Source organism: Pungitius pungitius, chromosome 11 (genome assembly GCF_949316345.1).
Source record: "Pungitius pungitius chromosome 11, fPunPun2.1, whole genome shotgun sequence".
Classification (NCBI taxonomy): domain Eukaryota; kingdom Metazoa; phylum Chordata; class Actinopteri; order Perciformes; family Gasterosteidae; genus Pungitius; species Pungitius pungitius.
Window position 1 is genome coordinate 14,255,323 of NC_084910.1, and position 16,219 is coordinate 14,271,541.

At 48.0% G+C, this 16,219-nt stretch overlaps 1 protein-coding gene across 1 annotated transcript in view; it reads right to left on the minus strand.

Moving 5' to 3' along the window:
• The window catches only part of LOC119198239 (glutamate receptor ionotropic, NMDA 2D), a 38,714-nt gene that overhangs the window by 13,036 nt on the left and 9,459 nt on the right, over positions 1–16,219 (minus strand). Inside the window, exons 2-9 of the mRNA XM_037455195.2 lie at positions 12,107–12,445; positions 11,584–11,790; positions 10,292–10,558; positions 7,231–7,559; positions 6,038–6,152; positions 2,320–2,525; positions 1,601–1,769; positions 170–323 (exon numbers count right to left, since the gene is read on the minus strand). Coding sequence (XP_037311092.2) covers positions 170–323; positions 1,601–1,769; positions 2,320–2,525; positions 6,038–6,152; positions 7,231–7,559; positions 10,292–10,558; positions 11,584–11,664 — 1,321 coding nt within the window. The 5' untranslated portion in view covers positions 11,665–11,790; positions 12,107–12,445. The remainder of the gene's footprint in view (positions 1–169; positions 324–1,600; positions 1,770–2,319; positions 2,526–6,037; positions 6,153–7,230; positions 7,560–10,291; positions 10,559–11,583; positions 11,791–12,106; positions 12,446–16,219) is intronic.

The window sequence follows — 16,219 nt, forward strand, 5'->3', positions numbered from 1 at the left end:
GTGAAACTACAAGTTGTGAAGACACGAGCAGCTAAGGAAAAAATAACGGCTAATCTAGATGTAAGGATCAGCAGCCGAGGACCGAGGCTCTTTGTGCAAACTCGACACTTTGCCATTATATTAGATCCCGTACATCAGCTTGGCGCCACACATAAGCACAGCCTCTTACCTAAGAAGGCCGAGGGTGATACAGTTCCGTTGCTGCGGGAGACCATGACACTTATCCCCGTCTCCACAAAAGGGACCGAGAAATCCACGACCTCGGACCTCTCCTCATTGATAGTCAGCGAGCCAATGGCCATGTCGGCCCGCTTGTATACCACCTAATGGGGACAAGAGAGAAATCTAATTATGGGTAATTCCTGTGGCGGGGAAAGACAGACAAAGAACATTTTGCAGTTCACTAAGGTTTATTTCCAGGTGAGATGGTGACATTCTTACACCCTGACCCTTTGTACAGCCTCAAATGTGCCTGCGTGTGAAAGGCCAAGAATTCCATCTGCTACAAGTACCGAACATGTGTCTCTTGTGCATCTCTTTAGCATACGAAATGAGCCACGGCCCTTCTCCTCCCTGCTACCATCCCGGGAAAACTGTAAAACCGCTGTGTCGGCTGATTGTACATGTGAAATGTTAATCTACGTTAGACATGGCACGTCCGCTCTTCAGAGCAGATCAGCAGAAAAATGAAGCAAAGCAGAAAAGAAAAGCACCTCCGCCGCCCCCCCCCCCAAACTTTGCCAAGTCTCCGGATTACCTTATCAAAGAACGGCAGGCTTTGAAACACCTGATCAAAAGACAGACATTAGTTTTAGAAAACAAAATTCTCTTGGCCTTTTTAAAATACACCCGACAGACAACACTGGCCCGGCTCAAGTTATCGATGAGAGCGCAGGAGAACGCAGTGGAACTGTTTAGGAGCCCGTGACCACTGGGCAAGTCCCCCCTGGGACAGAGATAGAAACATCAGCCCCCCCCCCGCTCCCCGCTCTGATCTGTGTGTGTGTGTGTGTGTGTGTGAGCATGTGCTCACGCTTGTTTGTCTTGTGTGTGCACATGTTTTTCAGCATCTCCGTGTATCATGAACCTGTGTGTCTTGCAGAGAAAATTTCAAGGACTAATCACAACTAGCCAGAGGATGTCTAACAATGTGTGAGTCTTTGTGCTTTGATGTGTCTCTCCAGATATGGTGGGGATATGGAGGAGAAGGCTCATATGTTAGCCTCCATGCCTTTCCTTCTCATTTGTGTAATTGTGCATTTTCCCCTCCCCTTGCAGTGTTTTTGTCTGCACGTAATTTTGTGTAAGTAATAAATGACAGCTGTCTGATGGCTGGCAGTGGTTGAGTGGCCACAGCTCTCACAGCGATTGATGTGTCATGGTGTTTAACTTTACGCCCCGGGCGCACAACAATAGGCAGAGGAATGCTATGTGGCTTGTTGACAAAAAATGCAACACAAAATATGCAGAAGCACTAATATAACGCACAAAAAAAAATCTCACACGCCCACGCAAGTGACGAACGATCAACGTTGAGAACACATTGCTCACAAAGGCAGACAGGCAGAACCACAGACACACACACAAACAAAATACTTGCCTCTCCAATCATGCCGTTCCAAACCCCATCAATTTTCTTCCCATGTTTTCCGTTGGTCACTAAGTAAAGGTCATAGGTGAAGCCAACAATCTTGGCCAATCTCTTGAGGATGTCAATGCAGAAGCCCTTGCAGCACTGCTTCATGGGAGCCACACCTTCATGGATGGCACTTTGAAGGAGTCACAGAGAGGAAAACATCAGTAGAACATCCAAGCAAAAGCTAATTAGCTGCATCCTGTTTGGTTTGTCGTGGTGTGAAAGGAAAGGAGAAAAGGAGCAAAACAGAAGAAAATGGTCATAGAGGCGGGATTTGTGGCCCGGCACTTGGTGACAGGTTTGATCGACCAGGGTAGGATAGGTGCTGTCATCCCCTCAGAAGCTGATGAACCATAAAGCTTCACTGCGATCATATCTGATCCCAGACCCCTGAGTCATTCCACTGATCCTCTGGAGAGCAGTCTGTTATTGATTGTGACCAGGGACCGTTTTGATAGGTGATTGATGTCACCTCGATTGGATGGCATCGTGAGAGCTTAGGTACTCCATTCACAACACTGTTAAATACGGTAGAGAGGTTACTATTTTTTTTTCTCCTTTCAATTAATTTTGTTTCATTATAACTTGTGAAAACTATAGTTTGCGGTGAAGTCATGGAATAGCTCGATGACATAAAATCCCACATTAAACACATCCGTGTCTTAAATCCCCAAAATTGAAACCTGGCATTAAGCGGTCGTCTGCAAGGCACTGAGTCCCGGATGCAGGTCCCAGATGCGGCGTCTGCCAACTCCACAATGACAAATGGCCTTTCCTCCAGCGTGACAACGCGCAGGTGCTGGGCATCGTCAGGTGGTTTAAGGAACGGCCCATAGCGGGACCACGCTGGGTAACGAAGTCTCAGCACACCATTCTCCCACCAGCCTACCTGGGGGAACGGAGAAAAGAGAAACATTACATTACAAAACACATGCATTGCTGCCATAATAGATTCCACCTTTTTTTATATCGGGACCTGAACCAGGTAATCTCAACGGATCTATTGAACACAGAGCAACTAGAGGAAGGTTTGAGGTGATTTGTTCGATACTTTTAAATAGGGCTGTCAATAGTTTAAACCTGTGTTGGCTTTTACTTCTGCTGCCTTCTGCTACGATACTGTAGGTTAGGGTCATCCTAAATAAAGTCATTCTAAGAAAACTAAAGCCCATACATTTGTGACGACTAATTAATTACCGCCTTTAGTTAGAGATATACAGTTTTATACATTCCTTGGAAATATGTCATTTGGCATGAAAAAAGCACTAAGACTAAAGAATTCAGAGTGTTGTGTTCACAAACATTAAACAACATTCCCTGCATGGTATGCCCCTAAATATAACCATTAAGCATTTGTTTCATAGGAATAGAAGCACCATAACCTTTTACATGTTGTTAGTCATAGAGAAAGTAAACACACCACATTGACTCACATTATACTGTTTCATACCACTGCCTCGCCATACAAATTGCATTAGGGTTCCTTTTGCCCCCCCCCCCCCCCCCATTCCCCCCCCTGAATGACACAAAGAGTGGAAAATAAATTGTGGAATACTACAGTATTCATTTTATTTTACCATTTATTCTACCATTTATCCATTTGTTCACTTTGATGACATAGAGATGGATGAACATCCCTGTGACAGGAGCATTTACTGCAGGACTATGGTACCGGTTTGCATTACATTGTCCAGGTGTCATTCAAGGGCCCACTAGTTCTCTTTGTAGAACACCCAGCCCTTATTATTCATTCTTATGTGGGTTGGGAGCAATTACCTGAAACGTTTGTGCTACACTGATCAATGGGATTACAGTGGTTATCTAGATTTATTTGTACTAGTCATAGTGTCAAATCAGACATTGCCATGTAATTACATAACATGGTTTTGGATAGTTTGTAAGTACAGAGTCTCCGTTCCATGCCACATATTTGGAGCCCATATTGTTCTGTGTCCTCTGACGCGAAGATGCTTGTCAAACATCCCTTTGACTGTATCATTGTGCCCAGACTTCTTTTTGCCTTCTTTATACGCTCTTTGGAAGTTTCGGATCTCGGCATATTCAGACTTTTGAAAGCAACGTGCGGCAAAAACCACACTTTTCTGTTTTTGTTGTTGTGAACCTTCCTTTTGCACTTGATACGCGTTGTCACGATCGTCCATAAAAGTGTAACTGAGGCAACGCACACAAAATAAAGTTTGCACACACACCGTACCCTCATGCACATACAGTACAAACAGAAATCCATATGTATATATGCAGTCGCACACACACACATTTTGGCAGCCGCAATCAGCCCGCCTGTCTGTGTAAAGCCTGTAAAAAGGCAGCGGGAAGAGGAGACGGTGGCAACAATGACAGTATTTCAACTGCACTTGACCGCAGCTCTGCCAGCGACGTTCCATCAAGACACACTCAGGGAACACAGACAGAAAACCCATAGAGCGCACAGGAGAACACACTACTCTCCATCAGAAAAAAACCTAGAAAAATGCACAAGCAAACGTCAGTAGGAGAACAGCCAAAACACAACACCTCAGATTACTCAAATGGATTGAATAATTAGAGGCAGGGAAAGTTTTCTGCTTTTAAACAAATGTTTTAGGGCCAGGAAGCAGTAGTAACCAAAGCCTGCCGCAAGTGGCGTTAATGCGTGTTCCTTAAATGACGGCAATATCCTGGAACATCTATCTCCCTGTGCTGTATCCGTAGCCGAAGCTAGCTATGCCAATGCTGGACAATCTTCAGTACTAGGCTGCAGTTTTTCAGTGATCTAAGCTGTGTGCTCCCAGGCTTTAGGTAATGGTGCAGTGATTGTAAAGAGAAGATTAAATATTCAGGAGGAGCCAACAGCGTGGATGTGCATTATAGGCGGATACAGGCGTCTGATCCTCATTGTGTGTGTGTGTGTGTGTGCAATAATGCAAGAGGGTTTATGCAAGAAGAGTGTTAGCATATGTATGTAAGCATCGGTATGTGCTCACATTCGCACACACAAACAAGTGGATGCATGCGAGTTCTAAGCATGTGTGTGTGTGTGTGTGTGTGTGTGTGTGGGCGGGTTTCTTACCCTGGGTTTGCACAGAGTCGAAGGACCAGCACAGGAGCTTCTAATTGAAAGAGATTTGAGATATATGGCAGGAGTCAGCATGTTACAACACGCTGAGCCTGAACTCTGGTGGGCTGTTAAAATCAGCGGGAGGCTGAGAACCACCAATGTGTGTATTTTGTGCTTGTGTGTGTGTGTGCGTGCGCGTGTGTGTGTGTTTAGGTTTAAGTGTGTGTGGGTGCATCAGTATTTGTATTAGTGCAGGGTTTGGCATTGTTCTGAGAGTACTGTGTGTCTTCATGCATGTGCAGTGTCGCAAGGTGTTGGCGTGTGGTTGAGGAAAGGAGCACTGCTCTCTCCTTTGATACTGACAGGGGCAAAATCCCCGTGTATTAAAGGGAAAACATCAGCAGGTGACAAGGCGTCGTATTAAGGGTTTCAGAACAGACCTCAGCCTAATAGAATATGCATGACACGCCAGGGGTACTGGTGCTTTAGACACGCATGCAAGGCACTCAAACACACAAAACAATGGTGGGTCTGCAACCAGATGCTAACGACACCAAAAACCTGAAAACGCAAGCAGCGAAAATGACCGTAAACGCACAAATTGATTCAAACAGCATCAGATGATTATTTTGACAAAGCATGAAGGGTCTGCTACTTACTGCTACTTTATCGAACAGAGGACAGGTTCACATTTTTGTCAAAATTCTCTCTCATACCCCTATGTGCAATATATATAAATGATGTAATAGATGGGGGGCCACTCCCACAGCCCTCTTTTTTATGTAGAAGTGCATAAATTGCAAAATGTGCAGGTCTTAGTCAATAGAGTGAGTATCTGTCTGTTTATACAGAACACAGCCTCACCTGAACCCAGAAACATGTCTGTTCACTAAAATAAGACTGTAACATTCTGTTCTCCATCACTTAACCTCGAAACAAAGCAAATGTACTGCTTCACAACCAGGAGAGGAAGGTAGGTTACATAGATCGATCTTCAGAGTGACATATGGGCATGTTGCAGGGAATTTGACTTGAAGACGTGAGTTTGCTTTATCCAGGAAATATCTTAGTTAGGGAGAGACGGCAGAATCAGCGCGTAGGAGCCCACAAAGCACGGTCAAATAGCCAATCTCTGCCAAAGCAGCATGGAGCTGCTCCCCCAGTTTACATGGAGCGATTGAGACCGAAATACCGATCAGCACACAATCTGCTCCAAGCATTTCCTCATGAATCCCAGAGTTCAAACAACGAAATAGTGATCAATCAAGTCTATCGTGTGATTATTGCTCTTTTCTCTTCTCAACTAAGACTCATGGTTAGGCATAAATAACTCATGTCCTTACATCTTCCCATCCACGTCCAGGTGTCCAGGAAATTACATCGAGGAAGGGGTTGGACAGGTAACCGTCACTATTGAAGGAATAGTCTCGACCGCGAAGCGTGATGTTGCTGAAATACCTGTATTGCAATGGATGAAATTGACAGAAAACACATGAAATTAGTAAATTAACTAATTGTTTTGGGGAAATACGGAGTAAATACAGAATCGTAAGGGTTTTCTTGATGCAACAGTGAGCGTTGCCACTTGAAACTCAATCCCAGCACCTCTATGGTGACAGAAAGGGCTTTTGTGTTGATCAGATCTACAGACAAATGATCAGACACACAGACTTGTCAGGATCTTTGAAGTCAAGCAACGGCTGCTCTGTGCATCGCCTGCGAGATCCATAGTTTCCTCTGATTATCAAACAGGACAGACGTACTAATTGTCTCCTCATGTCATTTTGCTGGCTTCAAAACACAAAACACAAGGCTTTTTGACTTTTACGTGACAGGAGACGTATATGGATTTGTAGCTTGTAGTTACAGAAAGTGAACAGTAGGTAGCACTGCAAATAAATAAATAAAAATACAAACAACTTACTCCTTATGTTAGATTGGCTTTACTAACCATGGTGTAGGAGTCTATTCATATTTTCAATCTAATAAACACACTGTTTTTGCTTGATTTAAAATAAAAAAAACCTGTAAATGAACCCGGGTTGGACTTATTACACAGATCAAACTCCTCAACACAATTGTCATGTGTTTGGTGAGCATGTGGGGCACGGATAAATGGCGTTAGAAATTAAAAAGGAAGATAACCTGGAACCAGTTGAGCTACCTGTTAGAGTTTGCTGCCGCCTGTTTGCACAGCCAACAAGGAATATATTACAGCCGGCTCATTAATAAACATGAGACATGGTCCACTTGCTACAGACGCTGGGGTAATTTTGCCAACTCACAACTACATGCACCAACAACATCTATTTTGCATGATTGATAGCCAGCTCCAAACTCAGATATCCCCTCTGTGCCTGCTCTCTGACACTGAATCTACCAACTCCCCCCGTATTCCTTCCAGCTCATTCTGGCGCTAAACCACCTCGTTCCATAGAATACACCTGGTGCCGTCTCAATATATTTTGTCCCGAGCCTGCCAACTGCCTGCTTCCCTCTTTCTTCTTATCTCTCTCTCTCTCTCTCTATCTCTCACCTCATCCTGCCCCGCAGTCTCTGGGTCTGATTGGCGTCCGTCAAGCAGTTGGTGACAAAGTTCGGCCCGCCCGTGGTTCCGTAATCCTTGCGCATGGCCACCGCCGCGTGAGTCAGCACAGACACTCCCCGGGCAATCCTCCTCCGGGGTTCGTCCCTCCAGCCCTGGGGCCGCACGGCGAACACGGCCCGGGGCAGGCTGTCCATGCTCAGACCTGAGAGGGCCGGCCCCACGGCGAACCACATGTGCGACGCTCCGGCCTGACCGGCGGCCCAGGCGGCTTGAAAGACCAGCTCAGCCTCCTCCTGGGAGCAGTACAGCAAGCGCACCTGGAGGACAGCGGGAAGGCAGGGAGGGAACAGGGACGAGGGGGGGAGACACACACACACACACACACACATACACGCTAGTGAGATAAGGAGGGGAGAGGGGAGACGTGGAGAGAGACAGAGGGTGGGAGAACCAAGGGGAGAAAGAGGTGCAACCTCAACGGGAGGCATGGGGGGAGGCATGATGGAGAAGGCCAAGATCAAGAGAAAAAGCAAGAGTGCCGGCAGAGGAAAGAGGAGGGAGAGCTGTAAGCTGACGTGATAAGGTTCGTGGGAGTTGGACGTATGATTCAGGGTGGGAAGCCGGCATGTGATGATGAATGCTAACCAGGGGGTGCAGGAGGCCACGGGGGTCAGTGCTTAATGAGCTTGGGCCTGATGAAACAAGAAACAGTTATGAATAATGAAAACAGGACTTAAACGAGACAGGGAAAATGAAACAACTGTAAGTGGTAGAGCGGAGAAAAAGAGTTTGGGGGGGGGCAGTTAAAGACCAAACACACCTGAGGGAAAACAAAGGGGGAAGAGGTTAAGCTGACGTGTTATAAAAAGCAGGGCAGAGGAAAGACGTGGAGAATTCAGGAGGTGGTGGCTGATGCGGAGAGAGAGAGAGAGAAGTAATGAAAGGTGAGAAATACAGAAAAGTCACTCCTTGGAGAACGGAAAGAAGAGGGGTGGGGGTGAAGGGAGGCAAAGGATGACATATTTTGGTCAAATCTGGCCCTGGAGAGATATTTGCAAAAGAAAATGTGGAAGGGGGGTTGATGGAGTGGCGCTGGGGAGTAAGAGAGAAAGAGAACATTAAAGGGTGAAAGACAATAGGGAAAGACAGCTGTTACAGTGAAAGAGCTCTCTGCAGAAAGTGCTGAGGTAAGGATGGGTGAGGAGAGCAAGGGGAGGGTGGTAGAAATTGACCAAAGAGGGTTTTAATGGGTTAAAGCATAAAGAGGGGAGTGGGGAGGTATTAAATGCTGACAAAGTAACATAAGAAGAAAGAAAGAGTGAGAGTCTTGAAAGTAAAACAAATTACACGGTGAAGAGACAAAGGAGAAAAAACGCAGAAAAAAAATGAATCATGGTAGTGTGGGGGGGGGGGGGCAGACATTTTGAACTGTAATGGCTTGGAAAAACAATCCTGCCTGTATGCCAATAAAGCTCGAGTGAATTAGGCAGGGAGTGAGAGTGACAGAGGGGGGAGAGGAAGGAGGGCAGGATGGAGAAAGAAGGCAACAGACTGAATCAGGGAGGGAAGGAGAGAATCAGAGTTATAAACAGACACACGCAGTATCTAAAGACGGGAAATGGAGAAAGAGAGGAAAATACAGAGAGAAAGCAGAAGAAGAGACGCAGAAGCAGGAAGAGAAATGAAACACCAGATAGACATTGAGAGATTTGAGTAGAAATTGACCCAGAGACCTGCATAAAGCCATCTACAATGAAGAAGGCATTACCATATGTGCCAGTGAGACAGAGAGAGAGAGAGAGAGAGAGAGAGAGAGAGAGAGAGAGAGAGAGAGAGAGAGAGAGAGAGAGCATAATGCAAACATCAAGAGCATCACTAAGCAATCACAAGCATTTATTAGCACTGCAGTTATAAAAAGCTAAAAGAAGGGGGTTTGTTGTAAAAAGTACAAGGGTTAAAAGGCAAGCACTGTGCGTACAGGCTGCTGCTGCAAGCAGTATGTTATATTAACAGTGACACAAACAGACACAGTCACACACACACACACACACACGCAGAGCTGCAGCGGCCATGCTGGGACATCATGACATTGAGACCCAAGCCAACGGAGAGAGCCATTGGCCGAGTAGACATGCAGAAAGCAGGATGGACTGAAGGAATGAAAAAAGGACGCAGGTGAACAGGAAGGCAGCAAAGGAGGGTGAGCCTGTCTCCAGGCAAAGAAACACACAAGTGGAGGTAGAGGAAGGGGGGAGGGGGGGGGGTGGCGAGAGTAAGAACACACAGATGAGTTACAAATTGAAGAGGAGGATCGTGGGGTCAGAGAGGAGGTTTAAAGGATGATGATGATTGGGGGCTTAAAGAAGTAAGGAAAGGAAGGGAAGGAGGAGGAAGGAAGCAGGCATCAACGAGACCGAACAAGACACACTAGAGGTAAGCCGAAACCACGAGTCGTTCTGCTCATCAATGAATCAAACTCACTTTGGAATGTAACGTGAGTTCCTTCTTTTCACCAAAATATACAATATATAAAGACCTCAGAGTTGCCATGGAGACAAACTGAATTTTTCTTTGGGGGGGGGGGGGTTTAAAATAATGCACAAGACATCTAAAATATTTCCACCGTGTGTAAACATCATTCACAGATTCAATGAAGAGCTACAGATGCAAAGTACTACGGGGCTCATTGTGTGTGTGTGATACTGACAGACCGTTCGGAACGAGATGATTTTTTTTTAAAGCGCTAAGTGGTTACCTCCTGCGGCACATTGCACATAACTCTTTCTACGATGCCGTCCAGCCAATCAGACTGACTCGTGGTTTGTGTTGTACCGTTGGACTCTTTATGCCCTGGCAGGTGGGAGGGGGAGAGAAGAACAGAGGGATAGAGGAGAGAGGGGAGAGAGAGATGTGGAGGGACAGAGGGAGAGACGAAGAAGGAAGGAAAAAGCTCGGAAGCCACCTGTCAGAGAGGGGGCCCCCAATGAGATTTGCAGCACTTCCTCCCCTTTCCTCCCCCCATTTCCCCCCTCCCTCCCCCCTGTCTCACCTGCGCCTCGTTCTCCTTCAGCAGCCTGCGCGTGCGTGCCCCCCCGGGGTCGTCGGTCACGTTCAGGATCACCACACTCTTCTTCTCCCAGCCGATGAACGAGCCGTCAGTCAGGCCCTCCACCACAGACAGGAAATCCTGGTAGCCATGGTGACGAGTGGACACGACGGAAAAGGACGTCCAGTCATACTCCTCCAGCACCTCAAAGATGACCTCTAATTGTAGGGTAGTAGAGGAGCTGAACTGGAGAAAGATGGAACCTGATTCCTGATTTGGGAAAGAGAGCAGCACATTTGGTTGAAAATTTCAGTGGAACATTCATCCTCTGCAGTTGTACAGTATCTAAAATGCAGCTGCAATAAAACGAGTCAGTAACAGAGAGCGTTTTCACTAGACGGGGCTACAACTCTCTGGACCGCTCCGTCTTTATGCACAACATGGAGGCATCGCTGGGCTGGAAGTTTTTATGGAGCAGCAGCAGCACTCGTGCAGCCGCGAGGCTAAAACAGCTAGGATTGTTGCACAAATTCTCCTAAGACGTCCAGAAGGGAGTGTTTCTTAAAAAGTCTATTCAGGGGACGGGAGGGGAGGGGGGGGGGGGTGCAGCACTAGGCGAGGGTACATCTTCAAAGGAGGTTCATCAAAGTGCTACAATTTAATTCTTCAAGAGTAAATGGTTAAAACAGTTTTCTTGTAGGCACAAATGCTACGTTTTTTGGTTTCTCTTTCCCACCCCATGTGGTGGTGAAAACCATGTGACATTATGTTTTTCCTGGTGCATACACGCAAATACACACATTCTCTCATGCACAGACACACATGTCTGCTCACTGCCTCCCTCCCAGGAACATCAGAGGCAGAGCGACAGCCCCAGTTGGTGCCATTTACAGATCAAACACTGCAGAGTTTTGGCAGATCAGCGACCCTGACCTTCAACTTTCCCTCCGTCCCACCGGCACTTGCCCAAACCGCTTCTTCACAGAGAGCATGCGCAACATTCTGACATTGTAAGTTGTTATTGCAATATAAGCAGCGCGCCTTTTATACTCCATTCCTAGAGCTGTCAATCCATACTGCTTCAGTACAAACGGCACGCACCTAATTCACACTGATCCAGCCCTCACATGCGGAGCTACAGAGTCAAACTACTGGGACATCTGGCCCCTTGTATTCCTCCGATTCCCTCCGATAACCCCCCCCCCCCCCCCCCCCGACCCCCGCCGCAAACACACACAGGCTGCAAACACTTGCTCTTTACTCTCTCACCCCCATCCCAACCTCCCTCCTCCTACCTGTGGCATCCTCCCCAGCCCCGCTCCCCCTCCTACAGCCACTATGGGCAGTCCTGTTTGGGCAGAGACAAACTCCAGCATTGGGGCCAATGGACCCCAGGCCGTGCGAGGGGGCCTCGCCTCTTCATAAACCAGTCCCTGCAGGGGCCGCGCCGCCAGCAGCTCACACAGCTGGGACAGCACCGTCTTAGGGCTACTGTCATTCACCTGGAGATGATAGAAGCCATGAAGACAGAGAGGAACAGACAGAGAGAGAAATAAGAGTTGACTAACCAGGGAAGTGGGTCTTGACTTTGTGTTACTCACATGGAAAGTGTCTGTAGCATGCATGACATGTCGGTGCTGACATACAAACTGTGGCCAAAGAGCAGAGGCTCGTTCAGCAGGGCCAACACAACTGCAGCAGTGTGTTGCTCATTCAGCTCGAATAATGGCAGTGAGTATGAATGATGGATGGTCATTGTTATTCCCTTTCTTCAAGAAAAGGCTGGATGAGCGGTAGGTGGAGGAGACAGTATCCAACCTGTAGCCAGATGACGTTAGCAGATTCCCACTGGGTGACCACGCTCTCCCCCAGGGAGCTGTATACCCGGCCGAAGCCGGGGTAGAGCACCCTTCCCCCGGGCCCCGCCACCGCTGCCTCGGCCTGCACCGTGGCACCGGCGTGGATCACGGCGATGTGAAGTTTATCATGGCCCCTGCATCACGTTCCCGCGTACTGGGCCGGAGCAGGAGGTGGGGGGAGCTGTCCACCAGACCTGCCCACTCTGCCAGGACCAATAGAAGAGAGAGAGTAGGTATGGCGACCATGGCAACCTGCCGAGGGGGGGAGGCAGATATGTATCGCACTAAGACAGGATGCCTGGAAGAAAGAGAGACAGCAAAGAGTAGAACAATTAGACTTTTAACGTCCGGTACGGACCACAACAAATAAGAAAAGGGAAAGAAGAAGGTGCAGAGATGAAAAAGGAGGTGTGAACAGAGAGAGAAGGAGTGGGGAGGGGGGGGGGGAGAAACAGAAAGACTGATCAGTTATACATACAGGCGAGAAGATGGAGTAATGAATTTTGAATCCAATCATGGGGTAATAAAAGTTCACTTTGGCTGGAGAGAAAACGCTGGACGAGGAATATGGAATGCAGCGGGGAAGGAAGAGAAAGAGAGAAGATGAAATGGGTGCTATTTAGGCTGCAGGCTGAGCAGAAACAATATGAGGAAAAATAGAATCTGGCCGTCGGAGGGAAGCAGGGTGAGAGAGCTAACAGCAGACAGAGACAAAGATGTGTGTGGGGGGGGGGGGAGGTGGTTATTGTGCTGCATGAATGATAATAACAATTAAGATCACTGTAAACACACTGGCTCGCACACAGCCGCCTCCACGCACACACGACACACACACACACACACACACACACACGCGGAAGCATGTAAGCGCTGGAATAAGCAGACGCACCGGCTGAAGATGAATGCATGGCTGCACTCTGCCCGTAGAGCGGCTTAATGATAGAGAGATACGAGGGTTAATGCGGTGAGCACAAACAAGTACACCCCCCCCCCCCCCGCGCGCCACGCGCACGTACCCCATGCACACACTCACGCAAAGACCCGCATGGAAAGATAATGACTACCTGAGAGATGGCGGGGGTTAATATGTAAGCCACACGCACAAAAACACAGCACATCATTTCAATTTACTCCTGGTGCCAACTGCCCTCCTTCCTTTTCCTCCATTTCTTTCTCGCTTTCTCACCGCTCCCTCTAGTGCTCCGTCTCTTCATGCTCCCCGTCTCTTTTCCCTATTTTCCCGGCTTCAGGTACCAAACACAATTGCATTGATTAACAGGGGCCCGCTGACATGGTATTCTCTCCAAGCCACCCACCCTCCCTGCGCTTCCATCCCCCCCCCCATCCTCCTCCTCCTCTCCGTGTCTGCCGCTCCGTCTTCATCCGACTCTCTTCGCTTTTTTTTTTTTCTTCGATTTGTTTAACCCGATCGGGATTTTGGACTGAAAAAGAAAAGTAGCGAGGAGAAAAGGAGACGAAAGAAGAAACAGAATTCCAAAAAGTAACAGGAGGCGTGAGAGAAATGGAGCAGAGGAATGAGAATGCTGTGAAATGAACCACGTAGAAAGGTGGTGTAAATGACTCAAGGACTGAGTGATTGATAGAGGCGAGGAGGCCAGGTTTAAGAGGAGGTGACAAGGAGAAAAAGAGGACAAAGTGTGGCAGAAGGTGGAGAGGGCGTACAATATGTGAGGAGAGTAGGAAAATAAATATTGATTACTGGGATGTGTATACGTGTATGGCCTAAAAAAATATGACAAACATCCTGTTTTGAGTGACAGAGCTGTGGGCATGTGTGTGTGTGTGTGGGGGGTGGGGGGGGGGGAGTTACATGCAAAGCAGGATGGAGCGGGGGAATGAGATGGAATGAGAGGGAGGCAGATAGATTTGGGTAAGAAAAAGTGACTTAGGCGTGGAGAGGGAGAGGCAGACCTGTCAGTAGGAGAGAGGGGAAAAAGGGACGTAATAACGAAGGGGAGAGGAAGGAAGAACAGGGCTTTGTTGTTTTTGTTTTTGTCTCTGTTGTTGTTTTCTTTTAGGGCGAAGAAGATGTGCCAGAGCGCCATGGCAAGGACAGAGAGACGAAAAACAGTCGCGTCGTCAGCTGTTTTCCCACCGCGCCGACTCTCTGAGCCCGTTAGCCGCTGCATTTCACCCCCACGAGGTGTTTACGTTGCACTGCTCAGCCAGCTCCATTACAGTGGGGGCCTGGTTGGAAGTGCGAACACAGTGTGTTCCTATGCGCAACACCCACTTCCCCCTGTCAAGTGTACTCTGCCGAGGCCTCACGGAGCCCCAAATAAAGCAAAGTACAACTAAAGCATAATCCAATCATCATCTCTATATCCTGTAGTTCATTACGCGTTCCAATAGGAGGAATACTGCAAACTGAATCATATAACGAGTGCGGCGAGATGGCTCACAACCAGCGAGCGTGCACAAACCCGGCACACACACACACACACACTCAGTGAAACACACTCACGCAGAGAGGGGAAAGGAGGGAAGGAGAGAGAACGGGAGAGATTACGGTTTCATTTGATTTTCTACCATAAATGGATCTTTTGTTGAAATGCAATGTTCACATTTCTGTATATTTTCTCTCTTTCTATAAAAAAAAAAGATCCTCTCCAGTTTTCTTATTCAGTACTGCAAGGGATCGTCTCTAACCAAGGGAAAGCTCAAATTAGAATTCATCAGTCAAACGGATGTTAGTTTTCCCTAAGCAGGGTTCAAGGTAAGGAATTAGTTGATAGTCATAGCCAGGGCCGAGGATGTAATGTGCAGGGTAATATCTGGATGACAATATGTTCATTTTGGTTATTCTGTACTAGGATGTTTGTGTTAATATTGTAATGTTTCATTTTCTTGAATGTGACTGACTGACTGGCGTTGAAAAGCTTTGGATTTTCTATATGGTTTGATCATTTTAATAAGCAGTTATCTGTACCTACACTCATTATGTTGCGTCTGAGCCTGTTTATTTTCTCTTTTTAAAACAAAAAAAGTGGCATTTACAGCCGGCATACATGCCAGCGACCGTTTGAAGCAAACTAAAAAACACCTTGCGGAATATTCCCAGAGTGCTTGGGAGCAGGCCGACAGAGACAGCTAATCAAGAAGAGAGAGGAAAACAAGCCCGTCTCCTCTTTCAGAAGTGCCAGTCAATACTTCACAATCAAAACACGTCCCGACATATCTCCCGCTCGACCATTTCATCCCACTGCATTATACGTCCACTGCGATTACGCATTGGAATTAATGAGTCCTGCGCGTGGAGCTTCGCCGGCTTGGCGCCCGGCTTTGCCGTTTTGTGTAGCCGAAGGCAACTCAACTCGACTCTGAAAGTATGCTCCTCTATGGAGGATTACAGAGGAGCCCATGTGCATCCCCGCAAACTCCAAAGAAACACAAAAGTTACACAGCCTCTGAAGACAAAATGAAAAATTGATTCTTGGTCGTCAGTGTGACGGCGGGAGAACAATCCCAACGGTTTACAGCATCAACCCCCCACCCCCCCCCCACCCCCCCACCCTCCTCCTCCCCCTGCTTCCCCCCTGAATGCCACAGCTGGCACCGAGCGCCCGCGGTGAAGAGTGAGTCGCGGGAGAGGAGTTAAGCGCTCGGGCAGAAGTCAGCTGCTGGCTCTGAGCCCCCTCACCCCCCCCCCCCCCCCCCCCCCCCCCCCTCGCACCGCGCGTCAACGGAGGGCCGCGCGCTGCATCTCATCTGCAAGGGGGGAGGATGGGAAAGGGGGGGGTGGGGAGTGTGTGGAGTCCAGAGTGTGGCGTTGTGGAAGTGCAGTGTTTCAGCGTTGTGTTTGCCCCCACGTCGCGGGCTCTGCTGCTTCATTCCGTTCTGTCACGCAGAGTAATGGACCCCGCTCCCTGCTGCCTGTGGCACCGGCTGCACTGAATCAGCTCGCCGCAGCAGCAGCAGCAGCAGCACGAAACATCTGGGATGTATGCAGACTAACACGTTGTCGACTGTGCACCGTGTGGAGGAATTGCGGGCGTCTCTGTGAGAGGAGAGAACTCCGGGCGCCGAAGACGAGGACGACGGCGTCTATTTT